The following is a 24,031-nucleotide window of genomic DNA, read 5'->3' as shown; positions in this document are numbered from 1 at the left end:
TATATATATATATATATATATATATATATATATATATATATATATTAAATGCAAGGGATCAATGATTTCTGTCTTGTTTTGTATGCCTTTTTAATATATATATATATATATATATACAACGTGGACAATAATGTTAACCAACCAACCATATATATATATATATATATATATATATATATATATATATATATATATATATATATATATATATATGTTAGAATTTTTTAAATTATAATTTCTTTTGTGTGTGCTGGTTCACCTTAGGGACATTTATGTGGATGAATCTAAATGTTCCTTGTAAGTATCCTGCTTAATGGCGGGAGTTTGTTTTATAGATTATCTTTAGTTGTGTAATTTTTTGTATAGAAACACCGGCCTTGAGCAATCCAACGGCAAAGTCATCGCGGGGGGCTCTCGTAGGCGTACATGGACTGTTTGAGTTTAGAGGGATGACACCGGTTGGCGCTGTCAAGGTTTTTCAAGGCACATGTTTTTTTTGTTTTTTTTCTGGGGAAAGTTCGGGGGTTGATTGTTGCAACAATGTGGAATGTGGTCTTTATAATTTTATTTTTGACACACAATAAAATCTTTCTAATTTGTCAAAATGTCAAATCTTAATAGTGTGGATTGTCTCTCTCCACGTGAAATGTGAATGGGTTGGGGAAGGTGATTTATTTTCTTAAATGTAAGAAATATGATATAGCGTTTCTTCAAGAAATGCATCTTTCCTTGCAGGAAGCTGAAAAATTTGAGAAGATATGGGGTGGACATTTTTTCTTTAGTGCTGCCTCAAGTAAGAGCAGGGGAGTCATTACATTGACAAGAAAACCTCAACAATTCAAATGTCTCAAACAGATTAAAGATAAATTAGGAAGAGTCTTTATTGTTTTAGCGGAAATTCGGGGCAAAGGTTGATTAGGCTAATATTTATGCACCTAACGCTGATGATCAGGGCTTTTTTATATATCTTTGTCTCTCACTTCATTGGTTGTTGATTGCTCAATTGGAAACATCTTAGTCTCAGATCACACCCTGGTGAGTTTAGAGGTGTTGTCACATATGGAGAAAAATAAATCATATAGTTGGCCCATTAGTGTATCCCTTTTGCAAAATCCTGAATTCCAACAAATGCTAAAGGCTGAAATCAATGTCTATATGGAGACCTGGTCCTCAGTATCCTCTGTGTGTGTGGCTTGGGAGGCACTTAAGGCGGTGCTTAGGGGTCAGATCATACAGTATGCCTCATTCATCAAAAAATCCAAAGAACAAGAACTTGTGGAGTTGAATATTAAAAGTGCATAGGCAGAGCTGAAGCGCCGAATGGTTTCTGATGGCCTCAGAGAATTTACCTGATTGAAATACAGATATAATACTATTTTGTTGCGGAAGGTGGACAGTCATATTTTGAGTTGGGGGACAAAGCAGGGAAGCTTTTGGCTAGATAAATAAAGCAGAGAAAGCCTTTTTCTACCATTCCCTCTACCTGCTGGTGGTGAAATATTTACCTCAGCCATTGATATTAATAAAGCTTTTAAAGAATTCTATCTTGATCTCAATAGTTCCACATCTTCATCTACTGAAGACATTAGAAAGTTTGTGGAACCATTAGATCTCCCTAAATTGACGAATGAGTCAAAAAATTATCTTGATTCTCAGATAACCTTGGAAGAGCTTGACGAGGTAATTAAGGCCTTGCCTACAGGCAAGGCTCCAGGGCCAGATGCTTTTGCCACTGTATTTTTTAGATCTTATGCTACAGAACTGGCTCCACTTTTTTTTTGAATTTTATACAGAATCATTAAAGAATGGAAAGCTTCCACCAACCATGGCACAAGCCCGGATCAGTCTGATTCTCAAAAAAGAATAAAGATCCAAGCAAGTGTAAGTGTTACCGACCAATTTCCCTGATCCAGCTAGATGTAAAAATATTGTCAAAAATTCTGGCTAACCAATTAAGTAAAGTTAAGACATCCCTTATACATATAGATCAGGTGGAATTTATTCAGGGCCGCAGCTCTTCTGATAACATTAGGCGTTTCATAAATATTATGTGGTCAGTGGCGAATGATCAGACTCTGGTCACAGCCATCTCACTTGAAACCGAAAAGGCATTTGATATGGTAGAATGGGATTATTTTTTTAAGATTTAGGAAATATATGGGTTCGGGAATACTTTTATTGGATGGATTAAGTAATTTTATAGACGGTATCGGCGATACAAACAAATTGATTCATTTCAGATTATTTTACTTTTGATAGGGGCATCTGACAGGTTTGCCCTCTTTCCCCACTATTGTTCTGTCTTGCCCTGTAACAATTAGCAGCCATGATATGGCTGAACCTTAAATTATGTATTAATAAGTCCCATTTCTGCTGGTCAGAGTGGACCTTTATGAGAGTGGAGTGTTGAGATCTTTTGAGAATTTGGGTAAACATTTTGGGATTCCCAGATCTCAGTTTTAAAGGTACAGTATTTACAGCTGCGCCACCTGCTCTGTATTGTTTTTGGGAGTAGCATACACCCCGCTAAAGTGGCAGATACTCTAGGAGATGTGATTACTGCCTTTTGGAAAATGTCATGAGGCATCAGTATATTACTCCTTGCTAATTCAGAGTCTGGGGGACAGAGCTTCAACTTCTCTCAAGAGATTATTGGAGAAAGATTTAAATTTGGTATTGGAAGAGGGAGTGTGGGCTAGGATTCTAAAAACTGTCAACTCTGCATCTAGAGATGCAAGGGTTCGCCTTATACAATTCAAGATTTTACATTGATTCTATTGGACCCCCTCTTTGTATAGGCTTGGTCTTAAAGACACGCCCACCTGCTGGCGATGCCAATCTGAAGTTGGAGACATAACCCATGTCTTTTGTGGGTGTGTTAAGATCCAAGAATTTTGGTTGAAGGTTTAAAGTTGTTTGTGTGACGTTTTGGGCACTCAAATTTTACTTTGCCCCAGACTTTGTATTTTGGGTGATGGGGCGGTCATATATTCGGGGGATAAATATATAAAAAATTGGGTTCCGACCAGTATCATGATTGGCAGACAAATAAATTTAAGGGGTTGTAAATTGGAAGAAGTGCCATAATTTCCAGAGTTGTGTGCGGAGATGGGGAGGGTGGCAGTTTTCGAGGAGGTGGCAAATAGAAGACTGGGATTTGGGGACGTGTTTATCAGGAAATGGGGTAATTATATAGCATCTTTGAGGGACTCTCGGGGAGGGGAGGGGGAGAGAGAAGTCTAGCTTAATTAGGTATGTTTATTATATATTTAACTTTTTTTGTGTGTGTGTGTGTAGTATTATATTTTATACAGGGATGTTTCACTGGGGGTTAGGGTGGGGTTGGTGATTGGGGAGGGATATGTGTGGGGGTTAGTTTTTAAATGTTGATTAATTGTGTATGTGTTGTGTTTTTCTATGTTGTAAATTTTTTAATCAATAAAAAATGACAATACAAAAACATTTTTAAGTTGGAATTTTTTTTTAATGTTTTTTTGGCTATTTTATTGTCCACCAGGTAAAAATAGTTTGTTTAAATCACTAACCATAAGTATGAGCAACTGTAATAGCGAGCACCACTATTGATTCACAGAATAAGTCTTTTGAATGGATCTGTACTGGAAGTGTACAATTGTGAAATATTGACTGAAATAAAACACTCTTGAAATTCAATCTCTTTCCTCTGAAAACCCTTTAGTTGTGTTTCCAAGAACCAAATCCTGAGACAAGCCTGAGATTACTATGAGGCAAACCGTTGCATATGAGGACCTCCTTAGTGGAGTATGTAGCAATTTTATATATAGCAGACATTTAAAAATGTAATTTCAATCACTTTTTTATCTTCTTGATAACTCAATAATTGGTTGGACTGCCAAGAGTTCAAATATTCACTCAGTAACTACTTTATTAGGTATACCTGTACACATATTTATTCTTGCGATTATCTAATCAATCAATCATGTGGCAGCAGTGCAATGCATAAAATCATACAGATATGGGTTAGGAGCTCAGTTAATGTTCACATCAACCATCAGAATGAGGACAAATGTAATCTCAGTTATCTCAGTTATTTGCCTTGTTGACTAGAGAGTTCAACGGAGAATTGCCAGACTGGTTCGAGTTGACAGAAAGGCTACGGCAACTCAGATAACCACTCTGTACAATTGCAGTGAGCAGAAAATCAACTCATAATGCACAACATGTCAAACCCGGAGGCGAATGGGCTACAACAGCAGAAGATCACGTCGGGTTTCACATCTGTCAGGCAAGAACAGAAATCGGTGGCTGCAGTGGAAACAGGCTTCTAAAACTGGACAGTTAAAACTGGAAAAACAAAGCCTGGTCTGATGAATCTCAATTTCCGCTGAGGTACACAGATGGTAGGCCAACCGCAGTCTCAGCTTTCTGTTCTTGGCTGACAGAAGTGGAACCTAACTTGGTATTCTGCTGTTGTAGCCCATCCCCCTCAAGGTTCGACGAGTTGTGCATTCTGAGATGCTATTCTGCTCACAACAATTGTACAGAGGGGTTATCTGAGTTACCAGTCTGGCCATTCCCAGTTGACCTCTCTCATCAACAAGGCGTTTCTGTCCACAGAACTGCCGCTCACTGAATGTTTTTTGTTTTTGACACCCTTCTGAGTAAACTCTAGAGACTGTTGTGCATGAAAAGATGAAAAGAGGAGATCAGCAGTTACAGAAATACTCAAACCAGCCCATCTGGCATCAAAAATTATGCCACGGTCATAATGACTGACATCACATTTTTTCCAAATACTAATGGTTGATGTGAACATTAACTGAAGCTCCTGACCCCTATCTGAACGATTTTATGCACTGCACTGCTGCCACACGATTGGCTGATTAGATAATCACACAAATAAGTAGGTGTGCAGGTGTGATAACTGGATGCCACTTGTTGAATTAAAAGTGCTATAGCTACATAATGAGGTCAAGTGACAATAATGTACCATACAACTGTTTGAATTATTGTTTCATCTTTCAACATTCACATGCTATTTGTTTTATTTTAATTTTTTTGCTTAATAGTTGCAGTATTCAGTGTATTCCTTTACGAACAGAACCACTAACTGTCTAAATGAGCATAAATAAATCTAGTTTTTAAATCTAGGTCTACATACTGTATTTATAAGGATGCAGTCAGTCCAGAAATCTTTGTAAAATACATGCCATGCATTACACAGAGTAATTCCAGGGCTGTTATCCTTGTGGGACTCTATTAGTAGAACTAAAGGGAGTCGTAACTAACAGAAAAACCCTGTTCTGAGTATATATAATAGGTTATTTTTGGCCAACACAAGTAGAAATATTTTCTTAATATACCACCTAAAAATCTCCAGATATTAATGGTTTTCCCAGCCAGGGGAGTTTTTTAACACTTCACAAGTATGAGCTTTCCTTAGCCTGCTCTGTTTAAATCACAAAGCTCAGTGATTTTCCAAAGTTCATCGTCCCACAATGCAGAGGATTGGCAGGCGATGGCGAGCAGCCATGGCTGCAGACAAAAGTCTTTGTGTTAGACAGAAACTACTGATGCATTCACTGCAAGCACCTGAAAACGATATACTGTGGTATGGCTATAACTCGCAAGCTTAGTCTGAAGAAACGCAAAAGTTTTGGCAGCCATGCTGAAATCGTAACTGCAGAAAATCATGATAATCACCCATCATGCTAATTTTATGCTAGTGTGCTAATGTTAAATTCACATGCAATCACACTACAGATATATTTGTGAAAAATGTCAAATGGCAGTGAGTTGATGTTGCATTCATACAATAAGACTACTGGATTGACTTTGAAATTTCAAAACCCTTTTTTCTCTGAGGTCTAATATGTAGTTTTTCAGTTTCAAAAGTAGTGAAACCATGAGCGTCTAACAAACGACAAGTAAATTAGTGAGGTTGACTAGTTTATTTAGATGTGTGTGTGTGTGTGTGTGTGTATATATTCATCTGTAAATATAGAGTACATATACATACTTGTGGCAGGGCAGGGGGGGGCCGGGTCGTGATCATACACACCCGGTCCCGTATTAGGCTAATCAAGCCTCCGAGGTATAAAGGTCGACTGCAGGGTGTCGTGCGGGAGAGAGAGATCATTAGCGGACATGTCCGTCGTGTGTGTTTACGTCTTCTTTTAAGTTTATCATTAAAACTATTATTTATATTGAAAAGCTGGTTCTCGCCTCCTCCTTGCCCATCCTTTAACTGTGTTACACTGGTGCCGAAGCCCGGGAAGGAGGAGGGATATGCCGTAGTAGAGTTCTCGCCACTACCGTCCACCCCAATGGAGCAGCCGCGGCCATCTGCAGGGGGACGAGGAGCCCAGCCGCCTGAACGAGGACGATGGCCGCCGACCGCGAGGGGAGAAGGGGCTCCTAGCCGACCGCCTGGAGCGGTCAGGGCCGCTGCCAGGGGCGCAGGAGTCGCCTACCGGCCGCTGAAACGCGACAGGGTTTAAGACCGCCGACCGCGAGCGGGGAGGGGCTCACTGGCGACCGCCTGGAGCGAGAGAACCGCTGCCAGGGGCGGGGAGACCCCTTCTGTTCCCCGAGAACGCGGAGGACTGGAGGACTGCCTCGGATCCGCCCGGAGAGGCGCGGCTGTTGTCCGATAGAGGGTGGAGGAGTAGCTGAGGAACAAACTGCGGCGTATCGGAGAACTGGCGAGGTTTTTTTTTTCATCTCTCTCTCCTCTCTCTCTCTCACTGTCGCTCTGCGTTGGCCTTTACCCTCTTTAAAATTTTACAGTGTTTTGGGGGGGTACTACACTGTTACAGGAAGTACCCCCCATTTTAATTATTTCTGTTTCCCTCCCCTTGTCCCCTCCCTCATCCAGGTAGATGGGGATGACCTGCCGGCAGACAGCGTAGAAGCCGCGCCCTCCAGGGAAAGGGGGGGGTGTACGTCAGGCCGGGGGCTCCCCAGCCTGAGAGAACGGGGGAGGAATGTGGTACACCTGGTCCCGTATTAGGCTAATCAAGCCTCCAAGGTATAAAGGTCGACTGCAGGGTGTCGTGCGGGAGAGAGAGATCATTAGCGGACATGTCCGTCATGTGTGTGTTTATGTCTTCTTTTAAGTTTATCATTTAAACTATTATTTATATTGGAAAGCCGGTTCTCGCCTCCTCCTTGCCCATCCTTTAACTGTGTTACAATACTTTGTGTATATATATATATATATATATATATATATATATATATATATACACACACAGATTCAAAGCAGGTTCGGGCATGCTGACAGTGTGCAGTACTGTAGTATGCTAACAGTAACTGTCAGAATAAAATAGTAGCATAAACAAAAATTTAATAACTGTTAAAAATTAATATTTTAAACATATGCTCCCGATTAAAACAAGCCCAAATAAAATAGCCCCTTTCACACATGTAACCAGGTAAATGACAGGAAAACTGTTGTGTTGCCTAAATGTACCACATGTGCTATTCACACATGCAATGACTTTCTATATTCTTTTCCATTTTGCTAATCCCATTCAGACATCAGTCTCAAATGCCGCTAATCTCTGGGATGTAATTTGCTGAAAATGACATCTACGGGGCAGCGCTCAAATTGTAGGTTTCTTGTTTGAAAACATGGCAGGGTATTATTTTGTATCTGAACATAGGCGGTCGATAATGTTGGTTGAAGTTTTCAGATTTTTGGCAAATGTTTACATTTATACAGTTGCTCGAGACTCAACAAAATCATATGCGATGACTTCAAATGAGACTGATGAACTACAGAGAACAAAATGCTGTCTCTAGCATCCGAAGGCGAAGATGCTATCTGTGGCTGAAAGAACAGTTGTGTCTCTGTACAAAGAGGAATGCATGATCGCGAAGGATGCGGGTGATTTTATAATATGTAATGGAATCACTTACTGTTCCTATAGCTGTCAGAAAAAAAACATTTTGCACAGATGAAGAGAAGCGCTCTAGTTTCACTGTCTGATCAATTTATTGATATTTTTCTTCCAATTCAACGGTGTCACAGTGCGCATTAAATGCAAAATCTCCATTAAAACTTTCTTATATCAGAATGTCCTGACCTCGTAGAACTGAAACCGATAATCTATGGCTCTGTTCACACATACCATCAATATGGAAATGTATAGGTAATGAAACAACTTCTCATTAAGGGAAATTGCCAGAGTAAAATTTACCAGTATTTTGATGCATCTTTTCAGTCCAGACTGTTGCTCCGCCATGACAGCAGTTGTCTTGAAAGAGAAAACTCACCATAGAAGTGGACAGTTCACACTAATGTCTTCAACAGTGCCCCTTGTGGCAACGCTGAGAATGAAAAACTTACTGTGTTGTGTTATGAATTTGCGGTTGGACACAAAATTAAGCCTGCGTATCTAGAAGCGTCTGCGTTTATGTACTTGCTTAGAGTATGTTTCAGCCTTTATACATGGATTTGATTCCTACTACCTGACAAACCGTAGAACTTTGGGCCAAGTTAAGGTCAGTTTTTCAAATATTACTTCGGATTTGGTTTGTGTGTGGGTCTGTAATTAATAAAAAACGGTGTCTGCAAAACAGACAAGTTAGGGACTGTTCACACCAAATGTGTTTTTGCATGCATCTGCAATGTTTTCAATCGTTTTTCCATGTAAACATACTGGACGGACGTCTCACTGTTTTTTCAGTGTCTCATGCAGGACCATCACATTTTTTTTTTGACAGTGTCAAGTTAAAAAGAACTTCAATTTTTAATAAGGCATCTCAAAACACCTGCATTGTATTTCACTTGTTGCACTGCATCTAGCTTGTTAGTGAATGTGTTGTAAATATTAAACTTCTGTAGAAGTTCAGGATTGCAAAGAGGACTTCATGAGACTGATACTCTGTAACACATTTTTCAGGTACAGGCCGGGTTCTTGCTTCAATTTAAGGCCCATGCAGACCTTAACAATACTATTTGGATATGGTGACTTAAATTCAGTTGCAAATTATTTTCAGGACAGTATGGTATGCATAATCGGTAGGTCTCTTTTTCTTTCTTTTTTTTAGGTCTATGATGACAACTAGTGTTGGGGAGTAATGGAATACATGTAACGGGATTATGTATTTAAAATACAAAATATAAGTAAATGTATTCCACTACAGTTTCAATTTAAATAATTGATAATTAGAGTTACATTCAAAAGTATTTTGATTACTGAAGAGATAACTTTGCATTTTATTGTCATTTTTGTCATTTAATATTCAGTCCTTTCAAATGGAAAACATTTCTACATATAAATGATGCGATCCAAAGTGCATTTGAACAGCGGTGAAACACTTTCTTATGATGTGTTACATTCATACGAGCAGACAGAGAAGTAAGACTGAAGTAAGTTTGGAGCAGAAGAAATAGAAATAAACCTTGTGTAAATTGTCAGCTTTACGCTAAACTCAAATTCAATTTCTAGCCATTTTTCATGCACGTTACCAGACACGATCATATTTATTATCAAGAAAATTTACTTTAGATCATAATAATTTTTTTCTAGTAATTTCTTTGATATTAGTGCAAGAATCATATTCTTGATGATAATTTTTGTTTTGTTTTCCTGTAAAAATATCTAAAAATCCTTAAAACATGATCAATTTGATTGATCTTGTTTTAGAAACAACACTGTATAAGATATTTGGGTTTTTCAGAGAATGTATTTTTAACATGTGTATTTTGTCTTACTGTACTGACAGAGTTTTTATAGTCAAAACAAGAGAAAATATCTACCAGTGCTGAAGAAGTAATCCAAAGTATTTACTATACGTTATTGGCCTTGAGTAATCTAACGGAATACATTACAAATTACATTTTACAGCATGTATTCTGTAATCTGTAGTGGAATACATTTCAAAAGTAACCCTCCCAACCATGATGATAGGATTAAAGATGTTTTTCTCATAAGGGATACTCTACATTAAACTATTAACAAAAGACTATTAAGGTCACTTGTCTAGCAGGCTGATGTTTGGTGTGGATTTTACATTCCTCTTACAATGAAGTTGAACAAATATGCAAGGTGAGGTATTCTGAATAGCAGTTTCCTTACTGAGAATGTCAGGCTGAGAATTTTAAAAGACATGAAGACATCTTACATTTTGAACCCAAACATTCTGGATTACTCACATTTTTGGTTTCCAACAAGAGTATTAGGTTACAACTGTCCACAGAAAGGAAGATTGTAGTTGGTACTGTATATTGAAAGGACTAAGGCGGATTTGGATGAATGAAGGTGACATTTTCATTTTTGGGTTAATTATCCCTTTAAGACCCTTTCACACAGTATGGCTAGCGATAATGCTCATCAATGCACTGAACTCTATGGAGCGAATCGTAACAAGAAGCTCAGTGTTTCAACTTTGAGTCTGTGTGTCACTGACCTTTAACAAACAATTTGCGAGATGCGGCCAGTGCCAAAAGCCCATGAACAGACTGTGTTTTGTTCTTAGCTCAAATACATTTTACCTCTATCGTTTGCTTTCAAAGTTTTCACTTATTAGTATGTACTCTCGATTCCCACTTTCTTGCTATACCTAGCAACCTCGTAAAATCATCCTTCTGTAGCACTATCTGTAGTGCTTTTCATGTCAATGTCAAAGTGATGTATGACACCCCTGCTGAAAAGACAAGCACTGCTGGTCACCAGCTTATGTTTTATTTTGGGTGCTGGTTCACCAGCATTTAAACTAGCTTTATCAGATAGACAATGTTTGTCAACAAGCTTCACCAGCAATGTTTAGCTGGTGAAAAGCATGACTATGATGGTCCACCAGCTAGACCAGCACTAAACCAGCCCTAACCAGCATAACCAGCCTAGTTAAGCATGGTAATTAAATGCTGGTTATGCTGGTCTTTTCAGCAGGAACTTGTGTTGAGCGGTCAGAGAATTAGTGTGAATTTCTGCAGTTGTCTAGTCTGATGTACTGTATTGACCTGTTTCTGTGACATCACTTTTCCCCGCAGCCACTACATTTGTGTCCATCAGCAGGAGGAAACAATTGCGGTGAATGAAAAAACACCCATACAACGATTTCAAGAAAAAACACAAAAAATGCTTTTGATCCATGTTAAGTCCCAGGAAAGGTATAAACAGGTCAGCACAAATACTGCCAAATTTGACTTTTGTGGGCATTTAAATATATTTGATCCATGATTTACCTCCGTACTGCGGTGATCACCGTAAACATATCTCATTCAGAAGTTACAAATGTTTGTGTTGTTTTCTGCTCTGATTTGGTCAAAATATTACAAAACGTCTGTGATGATCCCATCTGTATGAATTTAAGAGCTGCTTTAACTCATGAAGAACACAGATATCAACCGAGCCATATTAGTGTTTTTCACTGTAGTCTGGCGGTGTGAATAAAGTCTGCGCTTCATGATCTTATGATGTGTTGTTTATTGACTGACATTAAATATGTACTATATGTTCACATTATAGTGCTTTTTCATTTATTAAAGCGTGCTACAATTATCAAAAACATTTATACAGTCTGGGTGTTATGAATAACATCGTCCTATGTACATTTCCAGTTTAATTGTATCCGAATCAATGATGTTATAATTATAATGACATGCCTGAATAAATGAACAAAGACACACAAGTGTTTTATGCGTGCTCTCCCCCTTCATCGCTGCTTGTCTTTGGTGAAATGAAGCCGTGTCACTTAAAAGATAAAACTTTATTGAAAGAAAAATTACATTTTGGCTCCAGTAATTAAACAGCATTAACAACTTTTCAAGCTTTATAAATAGAAAATAATGTTGCTGACTTTTGCTACATCTCACAGCTCAGCACAATGAAGAAATATGGAATTTTGGTCACAAACATGGCGGCGCGGTCATACAGTGACATCACATGAAACAAGCCAATAGATCTGGGCAATTTATCTTGATATTTATGTATTTGCTCTGAAATGGCTTTTTTATTATCAATGATTACATATACACACACACACACACACACACACACACACACATTACTGTGCAAAAGTTTTAGGCACTTGTGAAAAATAAAAAAAAAAAGCTAAATCAATATTAAGTGTGACCACATTTGCCTTTAAAACAACCCCAATTCCACTAGTTACACCTGGACACAGTTTTTCTTGGTTGTTGGCAGATAGGATGTTCCAAGCTTCATGGAGAATTCACCACAGTTCTATCTGTGTCAATTTCATGTAAACACTGACACGATGTTCAGTTGGTGGGTCATGGGGGCCATGACATCTGTTGCAGGGCTCCCTGTTCTTTTATTCTAATCTTTTCTATTTGCAAAGGGAATGTTTGGGAGTCTAACATTTATATTTTTACTGACACACTAAAGCTGAAGATTTAAATAACCATCTTAAGACAAATGTTTTTGTGAAACATCTTATGTGCCTGAGAGTTTTGCACAGTACTGTGTATATTTAACTTAAACTTCTTAAAATGTGATTACAGTAGGTGAGCTGTTTTTTGTGCCAGTGCAATTAATCATTGATCAATTCTTTGAAACAGGATCCCAGGAAATCAGCAGTTACAGAATTACTCAGACCAGCCCATCTGGCACCAACAATCATCCATGTGATTATCTAATCAGCCAATCGTGGAGCTTTAGTTAATGTTCACATCAACCATCAGAATAGGGAAAAATGTGATCTCAGTGATTTGGACTGTGACATGACTTATTGCTAGATGGGCTGGTTTGAGTATTTCTGTAACTGTTGATCTTCTGGGATTTTCACACACAACAGTCTCTAGAGTTTACTCAGAATTGTGCCATAAATAAAAAAAATCCAGTGAGCGGCAGTTCTGCGGATGGCAATGTCTTGTTGATGAGAGAGGTTAACAGAGAATGGCCAGAATGGTTTGAACTAACAAAGTCTACAGTAACTCAGATAACCACTCTGTACAATTGTGGTGAGAAGAATATCATCTATTAATGCTATTCTGAGATGTGGTTTGGCGCTGTTTTGGTGGCATGAGGGGGACCTACAAAATATTAAGCAGGTGGTTTTAATGTTGTGGCTGATCGGTGTATGTGGCACCATTTCTGCTATTAAAGTTTAAAGATCCCATGAAACTGTTTGACAAGTACGGTTTTCTCTAAACTGGAAGTTCAGGATGAAATAAATTGAAGGTGCATCAGTGCATCCATTGAAATTAATCTAATGATATACTAATTATGAAACTTAATAGCCAAATTAAAAGCCCATTAAAATCACTGCAATAATCATAATGTTGTTAAAATGTATACATGCAGTAAAATTATCATGGATATATTGTGATATATTTTCTATATATATGGCCAGCCATATTTTGTTACCACAAGACTCTGGAATGAATGTAGATGTTGGTATGTGTTGTGACAGAGGGATCTCATCAGTATTCATAGATATTTGTACATACTGTTTACATGTACATTTGTGAACATTTAGATAGACACTGAAAGGTACAATATTAACATTTACTCATTCAGCGCACTCATGGAATTTAAAAAAGTAAGCACTTTTATGTATGTACACAGCTTTAGATGTTCAAATCTTTACGAATCCTCTGACGACTGGACAGAGTGAAGACTGTGGATGTTACTGTGTAATATTAACGTGTGTTTCACTCATTTCCTTATTAATACCCAACTGATACCAAACTGTATGTGTGATAGAACCACACTTTAAATACAACGTCATGTAAATCCTCATGAGATCATTTGGTTTTCAGGGAAATACCTTTCCTGGTGGAGTCTGGAGATCTGTGCTATTTTGTCTGAATTTCTCCTGCAGTGTCTCAGCCAGCTGACACAAGAGGAATCCATTATCTAACTGCTCCATGAAGCTCTCTGCAGTGATGTCCACACCTGACAGGCAAAAAGAGAGAAAAAGATGGAAACTAACGAAAGATTGATGGGGCTTCACTGCACCCGGCTTTTATGACACAACGTTACAGCATTACTGAATTACAGCAAAATAGTTGACAGCAGCGCAAAAATAGTTGAATCAATCTTTATTTGGAATTTAAAAACTCATTCCTTCCAATTCATAAGTTTGAATTTATATTGAATTGGCCATGCCCCACAGGACATTTAATTTAAATGACAGGAAGAGGAAGTTTCTGAATTGCAGTTCAAAGACATTCAAGTCAAGTGTTGGGAGGGTTACTTTGAAATATATTCCACTACAGATTACACACTACATGTTGTAAAATGTAATTTGTAACGTATTCCGTTAGATTACTCAAGGTCAGTAACGTATTCTAAATACTTTGGATTCCTTCTTCAGCACTGGTAGATATTTTCACTTGTTTTGACTATAAAAACTCTGTCAGTACAGTAAGACAAAATACACATGTTAAAAATACATTCTCTGAAAAACCCAAATATCTTATGCAGTGTTGTTTCTAAAACAAGATCAATAAAACTGATGATGTTTTAAGGATTTTTAGATATTTTTACCGGAAAACAATACAAAAATTATTATCAAGAATATGATTTTTGCCCTAATATCAAAGATCTTACTAGAAAAAAGAAATTATGATCTAATGTGAATTTTCTTGATAAATAAATATGATCGTGTCTGGTAACATGTGTATGTAAAATGGCTACAAAAAGCATTTTAGCTTAGGGTTAACTTTGGATCACATAATTTATATGTATAAATGTCTAAAAATCACTTTAAAAATGATTCTCAATTCAATTCTGAATAGTAAACAGCCTGTTTCAAATCCAGAAGTTTCGTGCAGCTTTGATTCACAGATAAACACTTTTCAGTTGCATAAACAGATGAGTGCTTGGAAGGAAACAGCTGATTTATTTAGCAATAGTAATCCAGATAAAACACACTCGCACACAGAGACACACAATACTACACTGATCAACATGTGGCGGCTGTATTTCACTGGCTTCCAAACGATCATTCTTTCTCTGTGAGGTCACTGTGAAACAGGAGGTGGTGGAGGGGGGTTGGGTGTCTGTGGAAAGAGCATATTTTCTCATCCACTCCATTTTTTCATTTCATACTGAGGGGGTATTCGTGGTGGAGGGGGTTTGGATGTTTTAATGAGTTCCAAATGTGGTAATTGAGCCCAGCGGAGGGGAGATTCAGAGCTTGTGAAATTCTTTCTGAATGTACCTCTTTTATTCTCACTTGAGCAATATCGGACACCCTCTCTGGGTTCAAATAAACACAGTTTACACCACTCATAGCCATATTATGGATTTATAACAAAACAACAGGAGAGAATTTAAGTATACAGATAACTCTCCTTAAAAACATTAGTTTGATCAGATACTTGGAATTGTTCTATGATCCTGGAAAATAAAATCTAAATTTCAGTCATACTACATTTTTACATATACTTAAATAAAGAGTTAACCCAAAAATGATCATTATGTCATCATTTACTCACCCTCATGTCATTAAAAACTTGTATGACTTTCTTTCTAATGCAGAAAACAAAAGGACATTTTTAATTGAATATTGTTGGCTTTCATTTCACTTTAAAGATTTAAATAATGACCCAAAAGTATCATAAAAGTACTAAAGTGAATATCATAAAAGTATGTAAATGTAAGAACACAAGAACTTGGGTTGTTTTTAATGCTAACTGTGAAAGTGCTTCTCTCAAACGATGGATGTGCAACATTGTTACTATGGTTTCGGGAAACAGACATGATAGTTAGTTAATTTTGCCAATGATGCATTATACTGTGGTGGCTTGCCACCACTATTAAATAAAAAAGTCAATTGAAAAGTATTGCAAAAAATACAAAATGACTATAGACAAAGCCACATCATGCAAACGGTGTTGAATGTTTACTGATCCATTCTCACTCCCCATAATCTATGACCTGAAACTCCAGCATGGGTTTTATTACTTTATAAAGTAATGCAAATACTTACTGCTACCAATGTTACTGCCCCAACCACAAGCACATATATAGTTGTGGCAGGGCGGAGGGCAGGGCCGGGTCATGATCCTACAAGCCCGGTCCCGTATTAGGATAATTAAGCCTCCGAGGGATAAAGGTCGACTGCAGAGCATCGTGTGGGAGAGAGAGATCGTTTACGGACATGTCCGTCATGTGTGTGTTTGTCCTTTGTTTCAGTTTATTATTAAAATGTTATTTATGTTGAAAAGCCGGTGACTGGTTGCACAGCGTGCACAGTCCGTGCTGAACTGCCTGAAATGATCCAGGCGGAAAATGTTGGTCCCACTGAAGTACTTTCGGAGGCTCCTAGGGCATATGGTATCCTCAGCGACGGTCACACCGCTCGGGTTGATGCATATGAGACCGCTACAGCACTGGCTCCAGACCCGAGTTCCGAGGCACGCATTGTGCCACGGCACACATCGAGTGGCTCTAACGGCCGTGGCTAGATGCCTTTTCATCCCTTGGACCAGCCTTGCTTTATTGCGGGCAGGAGTAACCATACAGCAAGAGTAAAGGTGCGTTGTGTTTACGATGGATGCCTCCAAGACCGGCTGGGGCAACGTGTGCAATGGGCACGCAGCACGGGCTCCTGGAAAGGACCTCACCTGCTTTGGAACATCAACTGCCTCGAGTTGCTGGTGGTACTGCTCGCCCTGCGGAGGCTGGACAACAGATGGACAACACCTCAACGGTGGCCTACATAAACAGCCAAGGTGGTTTACGCTCCTGTCTCATGTCACAACTTTCCTGTCGCCTCCTCCTCTGGAGTCAACGGCAGTTCAGGACGCTGAGCACCACTCACATTCCGGGCGATCTCAACGTCACAGCAGATGCTCTGTCACGGCAGGTAATGCTCAGAGGAGAGTGGAACCACACGCCCTTCTCTCCCATAAGTGTTCATGACTTGGATGTTCCCCTGGATGTTCTTCCTCCTAGCCCTCTGACTCATACAACGTCTTGGGGCATCTGGGGAGGCTCCATGCAGCCCGAGTGCATCTGTTCCTACGCTCATAGTAGCTTGCCTAAACCTGCATTGGCAGTTCACGTGACCAGTTCAGTCATTGTGGCATTTCGTATATGGTACCCCTAGCGTCACTTCATCGACACAACGTTGAGTGAGTGACAGAAGGGGAACGTCTTGGTTACTGTCTTAACCTCCATTCCCTGATGGAAGGAACGACACGTTGTGTCTCTCTTGCCACAGACAGAACATTACCACTGTAACGGCCGGGACCTTTTATACCCGTATGTCGGGGGGAGTGGCATGCAAATTCAACTCGCCAATTCTCATTGGCCTTTTCTCAAAGATCTGAAGGTGTTTTGGGCTCTCAAGATCGACCCCTAGTGTCACTTCATCGACACAACGTCTTGTTCCCCTCCAGACGTTCAGGTTCAACTTGTAAAGTTGTTAACTGTCATAACTTAGTAGAACTAACCTTGGGCAATCGTTTTAGTAAATCATAATTTACCCACTCTGGTGAGGCACTGACAAAAGACATCATCGTGACTAAAATATCAGCACTTTGGAGCCACATACTTTTTTATCTGGACATTTTTACAAATTCAATACACTAATGATCACATTAGTGTGGATGTGAGTGAAAACACTGCAGACTGGAAAACAAAAACAGGTATCTGTTAAGAATCGTGTAATACTTCCGCATTCAGGTAGTGATAGATGATGGTTACAATAAATCATGTTTACAAAATAACAAATAAACACTATAAATTAACCATACAATAATTTTATGTGTGGAATGAAGCTGTTGTTAAACCGCGTGAGCTCAGGACTGTAATGTGCAGGTTACCACAAGACCGAACGGCTGATGAAAGAAACTACAGTGTAGAGAGATACTGAAATATATGAATGAACGAAGACACATACCTGTGTTTGTGTGATTTACACCAGGAGAAGACGGGCACATCTCACATGCACTATTAACAAACATACATGTAACATAGAATAAACATAAAATAAGCAAAGTAGAAGCAATAAGGAAAATAAATGGATTATTATAAGGATAGCCAACTTATTACAACAATCAACTCTTGAGAGCCAGCAAATGGAATTACACACTTTAACGCGTTTGAATTTCAGATGAAATAATACTTGCACAATGGACTTTTGTGTCGCTGAGCAAGGCTGCGTGTATGTCGTGTCCTCGTGGCTTCGTGAGATAGGCTTTCTGTCGGTGCTTCCAGAGCGTGGGTTGGTCGCGGAAGTTCGAAGCGTCTTAGAGGGTAACTGTTGAAGAGTCGACGGGTGTTCCGGAGGGTTGCAGAAGATCGGGGGAAGAGAGAGAGTTGAAATGTTGTTCCGAAAGGGTCCAGAAGAAGTCCAAGGGGAAGAGGGAAGAGAGAGAAAGTGGGGGCAGCAAAAGAGAGTTGAAGTGTTCAGCAGAAGGGGGTTGAAGTAAGAGGAAAGAGATGTAAGGTGAAGTGGGAGCAGCAAAAGAGAGAGTTGAAATGTTCAGCAGAAGAGAGCGAGTCAAAGTTGGAGCTTGACTTTTAAGGCAGGGAGGTCACACCTCCTTTGGGAGAAGTGACCCAATGAGACCCCTCCGTTTTGGCCGTGAGTTGGTTTCTTTGTTCTGCCAAGGCTCTTCATTTGCATACTTATGACCGAGTCCTGGATGTGGTTTGAATCACTCAAACGATGGTAACACATAGAAAAATACGTTTTAATGTGACCATATATATATATTCAGCTAGGACAAGTCGTAAGGTTTAATTTGATACCAAGAAACGTGTAAACTACACAACGAAACAATTCTAATGAGTTTGATATCACATCAGATTTACACAAGTACAGGATTGAACATATTTACTTAAAATAGTACATGAAAGACACAACGTTTTGTCAACTTTTTCACGTGCCTGGCTCACATGGTACAGCACGGGTTTGGAGTGTAGATTTGAGTCACATGGAAAAGGGGGTTTGTCAATAGCGCATTATACTTCCCAGACTAGCTGGCGCCATTCCAGTGGTTAGAGGAGTTTTAACAGTGGGTTCTTTGTTTTCCGAATCCATGAGTTAATGATTCCCATTCATACGCTACAGTCCCCCTTTTCCTCAGATGAAGTCCCTGTTGGAGACATCATCGGACGACAATCATCACATTGGCGGATGGCAGGTGAATCATGAGGGTTTTGTAGCAGGTGGTTATTCGGACGGAGGGCTCAATTCGATGAGGTTCAAAGTGGTCTCTGTCGTGGTCCCCTCTTTCCGGGGGTTCCGTCGGAAACCTACAGACATGGCTTTCGTAAGCTTGGCTGTGGATGTTTGCATCTCGTTGAGCCTCCTGTACAGGATGAAAGCCAGGCCTAGTGTCAGGAGGTGGCTGATTCCCATAGAGATACACAGCGCAGTGTCCGCTGCGGTCCAGGCTTGGACAACAGGTGAGGTGGTCAAGATGGGCATTCGAGACAAGGCTTGGAGGGCTGTGTCGATAGGAGCAATGTTAATTAACTGGGAGCCCCCTCTTTCCATCCATAGTTCCAGTTCTGGATCTAGGGTGAGGTTTTGATCCTGGAAAAAAAGTGGGATTTCCAGTTCTGATTCGTACTCTTCGCCTGGGAGATGGTATAGTGCCAGGTCATCGAGGTGGAGGATGGCACCTTTCGGGACTTGAATCCACATGCTCTGGTTGGGCAAGGTGAGACGGGTGGCTGTGTCATGCTGGTCGTAGGTGAGTGTAGCTGTGCGCACAGGAGTGTTAACGAGCCACCTGTCGCCTACGATCTCGGCTTGTGTCTCGGTGACTTAAGTGTGAGGCTTGGCATCGGCGGGGCAGCGGGTATCGCTGCCCAGGTGTTGCAGCCCGCAGATTCCGTCAGTGTTGTCTCTGAGGAAGGGTTTACTGGGGCAGAGGTAGTGAATGTCAACATGCACATGTGCAGATTTGGGGCCAGGTACAGTGGTGGGTCGCTGTCGTGGTAGGCCACCACGTCTGGGGTGTGGATCTTGCTGTGCGTGTTACTTTTCCAAAACCCGATATTGACGATGTCCTTGAGCCGGTAGATTTGGCTTGACTCTATGATGGGTAGGTTCAGGAGAAAACCCACTTCCCTCTGCTCAGGGTCGACGTAGAGTGGGATGGCGCTACCCAGAGAGTAGGCAAGGTGTAGTTGTAACGGGTCAGTTGTCGTGGTGATGGCGGAAGCCAGCACGGTCTGTACAAGGCTTAAGGGTATCAGGTACGGTGGAATTCTACCCATGGCTAGGCTGTCAATGGAGGAGCTCACCTCCCGCAGCATGTCTGTCATCAGGGCTGTGACCAGCTGCGTTTGAGCAAAGTCATTCTGGAAGACAGTAAACAGCTGTTCCATGGAGTTCACTGTCTGGTTCAGTAGAACGCTGTGAGTGTTGAGGATTACCACCGTTCCTCTCAAGGTCTTGCCGATGGTCTGCAGGGATGCACTTTGTGTGGTGAGTTGCTCTTTTAGCTGTTGCTGGGCAGAAGCAAATGTTGCTTTCAGGTGCCGGTGTAGCTCATCGAGGTACTGGTGAGTGGTGCAGGCTGTGACGAGGCTGGATTCTCCTGGCTGATGCAGCAGATGCAGTGGCAGTGTCATCTGCCACCCAGTCATTAGTTCGAAGGGAGACACACGAATCGAGTCCTGCGGGGTGGCTCTGAGAGCCATTAGCACCAGCGGGAGTTTTACATCCCAGTCCTTCTGATTGGCAGACACGTACTTTTTCAACATACTGACCACGGTTCGATTCGATCGTTCCACTTGGCCAGATGAGATTGGATGATGACTGACGTGTAGTTGAACTTGGACCCCCAGGAGTCTCCAGATCTGTTGCATAATCTCAGCCGTAAAGTGAGTGCCTCTGTCTGAGTTGACTCTCAGGGGCAGTCCGAACCTGGAGAAGATGTGGTTCATCAGGAGGTATGCCGTGGTCTGGGCAGTGTCGTTGGGTGCTGGAAGACACTCTACCCACTTTGTGAACTGGCACACGACTGTGAGGAAGTATTTGTTGCCCCTCGTCAACCTGGGCAGAGGTCCTACCCAGTCGATTTGGAGGTCTGACCATGGGAATGTGACTCTTCTGCGTTGCAGTGGAGCTATGTGGTTTGGGTTTGCCGGTTGAAACTGGCAGCAAACCAGGCATTCTCTGACATATTCTGTCACATGTTCCTGCATGCGGGGCCAGTATGCCACTTGCTTCAGTGTCTCATAAGTGGCTCTGGCGCCGTGGTGTCCGGCACATGGTGCGTCGTGGGCATAACTTAGCATGACCCCCCTTAGGCCCTGTGGCACCACAAGTTTTGGCGCTGTGATGTCATCAGGTGCATACCACAAAATGTTGTTTATCACACGCAGCATGTGCTTTATGTCATGCAGTCGTCTGAGGCACGGGTTGTCAGTGAGGTCAGACGGCGGTAGAGGGTGGTTGGTGGGGTCAGAGAGGTGGTTCAGGAAAGTCTTTATGGATGTGTCAGAGGCTTGCATGTCCGCAGGTCCTCGCACTTGAGCCCAAATCTTCAGCTGTCTGAAGTCCAGCAGGGGCTTGAAGCGGTCTAGCAGATCTTTGCCGATGAGGAGGGGATATGTGTCCATTGGTGAGATGTACACAGGGTGTACCAGGCTCATGGGACCAATCATTAGGTGAATGGGAGCTACCTGTTCAAGCCGGATGTCATTTTGCCAGTATGACTGGACATTTAGCACGCAATTCTGAGATTTTAGAGTTCGATTTTGTCTCTTAGCTTCAAATTTGAGTCTTTCAAAAAGTTCAGCTGATATCAAAGTGAGGTCTGCTCCAGTGTCTACCAGGGCTTCGAGTCTCACCTCATGTTCCACAGTGATGGCGAGATACAGTTTTCGTGCTACCCCCTTTTCGATCAGATTCCCCAGGAGTTTTGGTGTTGGGGCTTGTGTGGTGATCGATAAGCAGTTAGGGTCGGTCTCGGGTGACTCGGTGCAGAGACACACAACCAAAACTTTCTGGTATCTTAGGGGCTTGGTCACTGGTGTGACGTATTGGGTTGCCCGCTGCAGGATGTGTGGTTGTCAACTGCAGTGAGTGGGTGTCGCTGTCACTTGGTGATGTGATAGCTGGTTCGGTAGTCTGTGTCTGAAGAGCGGTGCTCTGGGTGCTTGGTTCCGTAGGAGGGCAGTCAGGAAGGGTGTTGGGCTCATGCCTTACGCTTAGTCATGAGGAGTCTGACCTGTCCTCTTTGTCTTTCTTGTGAGGTGTTCTATGAAGAAGCTCTTTCAGAACCTTCAGGATCTCTGCGGTCTCCGCCGTGGCCTCACTGTTTTTCTGTGGGGTAGGCTCGGACTTGGACTTGCCGGAGGCATGCCGAGAGGTTTTCCGCTGCGGGCTGTCTGGGCTTGACGTTCTCGTCGATGGGGTTCGGTTCTGTCTGGGCCGTCGGTTGGTTTCCCATGTGGCTCCAACCTTTTGGTCGTGGGATGGCCGTGGGCTGTCGTAGAATCTTCCAGAGCGCCCGCTCTGGTGCTTAGGACAAGCACCATCACGGTTGCGCTGCCCTCTTCTGTCATGGAACGGTCTTGACTCGTGGTAAAAAGGTCTGTTACTGTGGTGCTGGTGAGCGCCCTCTAGTGCCAGCTCTGAGCGCTGATCAGTGATAGGGCAAATGGTGGGATTTTTCACAGTCTTTTCAGAAGCAATCTTCTGCTTGGTGAAAGCTTTATGGGCTAAGTCTCGCAGCTGTTGGGTAGTCATGCTACGAGGGCAGGCCAGGACCCCTAAGTGATGGCTCACCGTGGGATGCAGGTTTCGGAGAAAAAGAGTTTTGAAGTTGAAATATTCTTCCATACCAGGTTCGTTCCGTGCTCCGAAGTAGGCTCGTCGGATGCGGTTCTAGTAGGCCTGTGGAGTTTCCAGTCGGGCCCGTTTGAGGTCCATAGCGGCGATGAGTCCTTGCTCTGACTCTGGATCAGAGAATTCTCTGATGAAGGCCTGCCGTAGCTGTAAGTAGTCTGATTTGACAGTCTCTGGTTGTCGATCCAGGAAGCTGCGTACGTCGCGACTAGATGTAATTCTTAGCAGGTACACTCTGTCCCGCATGGTCACGTTGGGAACAGTGTGCAAGTGAAAGTCTATGTCTTGCAGGTAGGCGTGCACGTCGTGGCCTCCTGCAGGATTTGGGGTGAAAGTAGGGATGTTTCTGGCCAGCTTGTCAAGTTCTTTGGGAGCCATGCCGTGGTTAGTGACCAGGTTTTTGTGGATGGGCTCCCATCCTTTTGTTACTGACGGGGGTTCTTGGAGGCTGGCTGGTGCTCTTGGCTGAAAAGCTTGGGCCCACTGGTCAGGGGAAACTCTGTGGTGTGCGTTTCCCTTTTCTGTTCACTTTGCAGTCTATAAGAATGTTTCAGTTCTCTGTAAACAGTGTCAAGTTCATATTTGAGATGGTCTCTGTGCTGAATAAGTTCATGGATTTCAGCTCGGGCCGTGTTCAGGTGCTTTTCACAATTTGCTCTTGCAAATTTAAACTTGTTAAACTCAATTTAAATGAGCGTGTAAAAGGACGTTAAGTAACAGAATAATATCTGATAGTAGTAAGAACAAAGGAGTAATAACAAGTATTAATCACAAGAAAGGAAGATAATTAAAAAGGAAAAACAAATAGGAGGTAAACAATTCCAAAATGAAATAAAAGGAGGGAAAAAGAGATAAGCCGACTTAGCAGGGAATGCCACAAAGGTGTGCTTCCCCCCAAGTGGGATATCAGCAGCTGTACTGAGACACTTGATTCAATTTTAAGTTCAGAAATGATTTTTTTTTTTTTTCAACCAAAATTCAATCAAGTGTATTCAGTCAGAGGCAGGAAACTTTGGCTAAAACCAAATACTTGTAGTAACAAATTCAACGAATGAAAATGTTTATAACAGTAAACAAAACAAAAACCATAGCCAACAGAGGGAATGAAAGTAGCTGTTCAGATAATTTAGCAAAGGAAAATAAATGGAGACCTATTTCGAGAATGTCCACACGATGGCGTACTTGTGCTCGCGCAAAATGACAGCATGGGGTGGGAGTAATTTGCGAAAGAAAATTAAATAAATATATATGACCTGTCTGCTAATGTCCACACGATGGCGTACTTGCGCACGCGCAAGATGACGTC

General features: G+C 41.4%; 1 protein-coding gene across 1 annotated transcript in view; it reads right to left on the bottom strand.

Moving 5' to 3' along the window:
• LOC127637998 (growth arrest-specific protein 2) overlaps positions 1 to 24,031 on the bottom strand; it is a 93,558-nt gene that overhangs the window by 46,509 nt on the left and 23,018 nt on the right. Inside the window, exon 3 of the mRNA XM_052119356.1 lies at positions 13,726 to 13,853. Coding sequence (XP_051975316.1) covers positions 13,726 to 13,853 — 128 coding nt within the window. The remainder of the gene's footprint in view (positions 1 to 13,725; positions 13,854 to 24,031) is intronic.

Source organism: Xyrauchen texanus, chromosome 46 (genome assembly GCF_025860055.1).
Source record: "Xyrauchen texanus isolate HMW12.3.18 chromosome 46, RBS_HiC_50CHRs, whole genome shotgun sequence".
NCBI lineage: Eukaryota > Metazoa > Chordata > Actinopteri > Cypriniformes > Catostomidae > Xyrauchen > Xyrauchen texanus.
Note: the sequence above shows the minus strand (reverse complement) of the source record. Positions and strands in the feature narration are given on the sequence as shown.